This window comes from Mustela nivalis (genome assembly GCF_964662115.1).
Source record: "Mustela nivalis genome assembly, chromosome: Y".
NCBI lineage: Eukaryota > Metazoa > Chordata > Mammalia > Carnivora > Mustelidae > Mustela > Mustela nivalis.
The window spans coordinates 29,322,803-29,327,571 of NC_139041.1; the positions used below are offsets into that span (position 1 = coordinate 29,322,803).

Here is a 4,769-nt window from a genome sequence, read left to right on the forward strand (position 1 = left end):
AGATACAAACATAGTGATCCGAAGGGGCACATGCACCATCGAATGTTTATAACAGCAATGTCTACAATAGCCAAACTATGGAAAGAACCTAGATGTCCATCAGCAGATGAATGGATAAAGAAGATGTGGTATATATACACAATGGAATACTACGCAGCTATCAAAAGAAATGAAATCTTGCCATTTGCGATGACCTGGATGGAACTAGAGGGTATCATGCTTAGCGAAATAAGTCAATCGAAGAAAGACAACTATCATATGATCTCCCTGATATGAGGAAGTGGAAATGCAACTTGGGAGGTTAGGGGGGGTAGGAGAAGAATGAAAGAAACAAGATGGGATTGGGAGGGAGACAAACCATAAGTGACTCTTTTTTTTTAAATTATTTATTTATTTATTTGAGAGAGAGACAGTGAGAGAGAGCATGAGCGAGGAGAAGGTCAGAGAGAGAAGCAGACTCCCGGTGGAGCTGGGAGCCCAATGTGGGACTCGATCCCAGGACTCCAGGATCATGACCTGAGCTGAAGGCAGTCGTCCAACCAACTGAGCCATCCAGGTGTCCCCATAAGTGACTCTTAATCTCACAAAACAAACTGAGGGTTGCTGGGGGGAGGGGGTTTGGGAGAAGGGGGGCAGGGTTATGGACACTGGGTAGGGTATGTACTATGATGAGTGTTGTGAAGTGTGTAAACCTGGCAATTCACAGAACTGTACCCCTGGGGATAAAAATATAGTATATGTTTATAAAAAATTAAAATAGAAAAATAGAACAAAATAGAAAAATAAATAAAACAAAATAGAAAAATCAAACAAGGTGAAGAGACGAAGACTAAGCCATGCGGCTGAGTCGTCGACCTCGAGCAGCAGTTGGCTTCTCCACGTAGAACCCGGGAGTAGGAGATTCAGAATCGAATCTCTTCTCCCTTCCCCCTCCTGTGAGATTTTTTTGATCTTCAGCTACATTTTTCAGCTTTGTGAAGAACCTTAACATCAAGGAAAATGGCCAGCAATGTCACCAACAAGACAGATCCTCGCTCCATGAACTCCCGTGTATTCATTGGGAATCTCAATACTCTTGTGGTCAAGAAATCTGATGTGGAGGCGATCTTTTCAAAATACGGCAAAATTGTGGGTTGCTCTGTTCATAAGGGCTTTGCCTTTGTTCAGTACGTTAATGAGAGAAATGCCCGGGCTGCTGTGGCAGGAGAGGATGGCAGAATGATTGCTGGCCAGGTTTTAGATATTAATCTGGCTGCAGAGCCAAAAGTGAACCGAGGAAAAGCAGGTGTGAAACGATCTGCAGCGGAGATGTACGGGTCAGTACCAGAACACCCTTCTCCGTCCCTTCTACTCAGCTCCTCTTTTGACTTGGACTATGACTTTCAACGAGATTATTATGACAGGATGTATAGTTACCCAGCACGTGTTCCTCCTCCTCCTCCTATTGCTCGGGCTGTAGTTCCTTCAAAACGCCAGCGTGTATCAGGAAACACCTCACGAAGAGGCAAAAGTGGCTTCAATTCTAAGAGTGGACAGCGAGGATCTTCTTCCAAGTCTGGAAAGTTGAAAGGTGATGACCTTCAGACCATTAAGAAGGAGTTGACCCAGATAAAACAAAAAGTGGATTCTCTACTGGAAAGCCTGGAAAAAATTGAGAAAGAACAGAGCAAACAAGGAACTGGAGTTGATCAAGGATGATGAAAAAGAGGCTGAGGAAGGAGAGGATGACAGAGACAGCGCCAATGGCGAGGATGACTCTTAAGCACATAGTGGGGTTTAGAAATCTTGTCCCATTATTTCTTTACCTAGGCGCTTGTCTAAGATCAAAATTTTCACCAGATCCTCTCCCCTAGTATCTTCTTCAGCACATGCTCACTGTTCTCCCCATCCTTGTCCTTCCCATGTTCATTAATTCATATTGCCCTGCGCCTAGTCCCATTTTCACTTCCTTTGATGCTCCTAGTAGTTATGTTAAGTCTTACCCTGTAATTTTTGCTTTTAACTTTGATACCTCTTTATGACTTAACAATAAAAAGGATGTGTGGTTTTTATAAAAAAAAAAAAAAAAGAAAAAGAAAAATCAAACAAGAAGTAAAACAGTACAAAACAATAAAACCAGTGTATTTTGGTCTGTTTGTTGAAAGATACTAGATCCTAAAATAGAAAAGAAAGAAAAGCTTGTATATATACAAAAGTAAAATAATATTCAATGAAAGGAGACCAATTTAAAAATACATGTCATATATATAAAAATTAGGAAATATTTTTAAAATTTATTATTATTTTTAAAAGATTTTATTTATTTGACACAGAGAGAGAAAGCACAAGCAGGGGGAGCACCAGAGGGAGAGGGAAAAGCAGATTCTCCACAAAGCAGGAAGCCTGATGCAGGGTTTGATCCCAGAACCCTGGGGTCATGACCTAAACCACAGGCAGCTGCTTAACCACCTGGGCCACCAAGATGACTGTAGGAAAGATTTAAAAAATAATAAAATAAGAAAATAGCTGGGGAAAAAAACCCCTGAAAGATACAGAAATAAAACAAAACAAAAACCCCACCATGAATTGTTTTCCCTAAGAGCTGATTTTGCTGTTCTCTATGATCAGTAAACTTGGTGTTAGCCAGTTGTTCCTACTGGTGTTCTGGGAGAGCAGACTATTTTGATGATTCTTAGGTGTCCTTGCTTAGGAGGAATTGCATCCCTCTTGCCAGGGGCAGACTCAATGTAAGTGACTCTGGTTGCACTATGTGGCACTGTTTTGCTCTCTGGTGGCTTTTAGCACTGATGGGGGTAGGGGATGAAAATGGAGACCCCATGTCCTCCAGTCCCAGGGATGGAAGTTCACATGTCCCACTGTTCAGTAAGACCTCACAAAAGAGCGGTCAGTCACTCATCCTCCTCGGTTACCTCCTAAGTTTATGTTCAACCAGTGACCAAGTGTTTTTTTTATCTCAGGAACACTACCCAATTTCCAGCCTCTAAACTATACAGACTTCTGCAGTGGACCTGTGCCATTCCTCCAGGGATGGGTGGGGATTTTTGCCAGGATTCTGCTTTCTGGTTGGCCCATGCCTGGAGAGAGGTCACCTGTCTGGGCAACAGTTCATGGTTTATGGCAACACCAAGTGTAAAGCTGGTGCCTAGACTGACTGCATTCAGCTGACTTTCTGGCTACAAGAGCTGGGAACTGTCATACTTAGGCAACATTGTTCTTTTTACAACACTGGGGATCCTGAGACCACAGTGTCCTATTTGAGATTCTGCTCCACTTGACATCTGAGTGCCTGCAAGCTAGGGATGTCCCCAACTGTATCTGACTTTTAAAAGTTCTGATTTTGTGCTCCACTGGTTATTATATTTTCTAATAGCGTGCTTAAGTGCTCCCTCCCTTCCATGGTTTATCTTTGAGTATATCTCCATACATTCTACCTTGCAAAAAGTAATTGCTTTTCTATATGTAGAACTCAGCAATTCTTTTCTCAGATCTCCAATTGATTTTGCAGGTGTTCAGAATGATTCAATAACTGCCTCAATTCCAGAGACCAGATGAAATTAGGGTCCCCTACTCCTTTGCCATTTTAATTCCTCTCTTTAAATATGAGTCTTAAGTGACTCTACTTAGTAGAAAAATACCCCAAAATGCATCTATAACCACATCTGAAAGGGAACAAATACGTAACTATATATGGTAAGAACATGATCTTCGGAGAGTAGCTCTGAAAGTAGCTCTCAAACACTCTCACAGGGAAACTCAGGTTTGTAGGCAAATCCTAGGGCCCTGTTTACAATCCAACTTGTTTCTTTGGGATTCAAGAAGGCTGAGGCAAAATGTTAGCAAATGGAAAAATAAGCATACTGATAGTTTATAGAAAGAAGAAATTCTGTGCATACTTGAGTACTTCATATTTAAAAACTATTTGGACTCCACTTCCTATTTGGGGATGGAAAACTGTGTTGGTGGATGTCTGCTCTTGTATTGTGGAATGGCTGCAAAATTCAAGGGACCCCATCTTGTATCTGGAAGAATCCATTTGACATATTCTCACCAGTAAGACAAAAGACAGTGCAAATATTTATTTCATGTTCTGCCTAGTTGCTCTGGGGCTGAAAGCCAACATTCTTTAATTTTGCCTCATCTTTTTTTGTGTCTTTTCTTTCAAAGATGTAGCTGAATCTACCCTATTCATACGCTTGAGAGAGCAAATTGTATTTTCCTCTTTCTTTTCTGCTACCCAAAAAATAGTCACTGTGAATTTCCATTCTTCAGGATAAATCTTTAGTTCCTACAATCCATTACTTCTCTTAATTTGTAAATAGACCCTTTTGTAAAACTAATAGCCTTATCTCATTGGCACAAATAGACTGGCAGGACCTGATAGATAATTATGTTGGCAAAATGGTTGATTTACCTAATACATCTCTAAGATTATATTGTACCTATTCATAATTTCTATAGAGGCAAAGCAAGCTGAAAAAAAATAAGATCTTAAACTTTGAGTAAGGGTGGATCTGGTTTTAGGTACGGCTTTGTCACTTAATTGCTATGTTGTAAACTTGGGCAAGTTATTTAATGTCTCTAAGTTTCTCATCTGTAAAAGATGATAATCTATTTAAACATATGAATTTCTTGAGTACCTAACCTGATAGAGCATGAATGCCCAAAACTGAAATATTGCCCCAAAGAGGGATGATATGGCTAACTGTCCACTGAGATTCTTATTACTTACCCATCATGGATGCACCCTGACGTCTACATTAGAACTTTAC

General features: G+C 40.5%; 1 protein-coding gene across 1 annotated transcript; it reads left to right on the plus strand.

The window, feature by feature from the left end:
- Positions 1 to 818: 818 nt before the first annotated feature.
- LOC309856877 (heterogeneous nuclear ribonucleoprotein C-like) lies at positions 819 to 2,080 on the plus strand. Its single transcript, XM_082718674.1, has 2 exons — positions 819 to 1,316; positions 1,356 to 2,080. The coding sequence occupies exons 1-2, from the start codon at positions 1,000 to 1,002 to the stop codon at positions 1,696 to 1,698; spliced, it is 660 nt and encodes a 219-aa protein (XP_082574800.1). The 5' UTR covers positions 819 to 999; the 3' UTR covers positions 1,699 to 2,080.
- The last annotated feature ends 2,689 nt before the right edge of the window (positions 2,081 to 4,769 follow it).

What these genes read in the sequence shown, in the direction of transcription:
- LOC309856877 (XM_082718674.1), top strand. Translation starts at nt 1,000, where the DNA reads ATGGCCAGCAATGTCACCAACAAGACAGATCCTCGCTCCATGAACTCC. An exon ending in TCTGCAGCGGAGATGTACGG is followed by an intron (nt 1,317 to 1,355) that starts GTCAGTACCAGA and finishes CCTTCTACTCAG; the next exon opens with CTCCTCTTTTGACTTGGACT.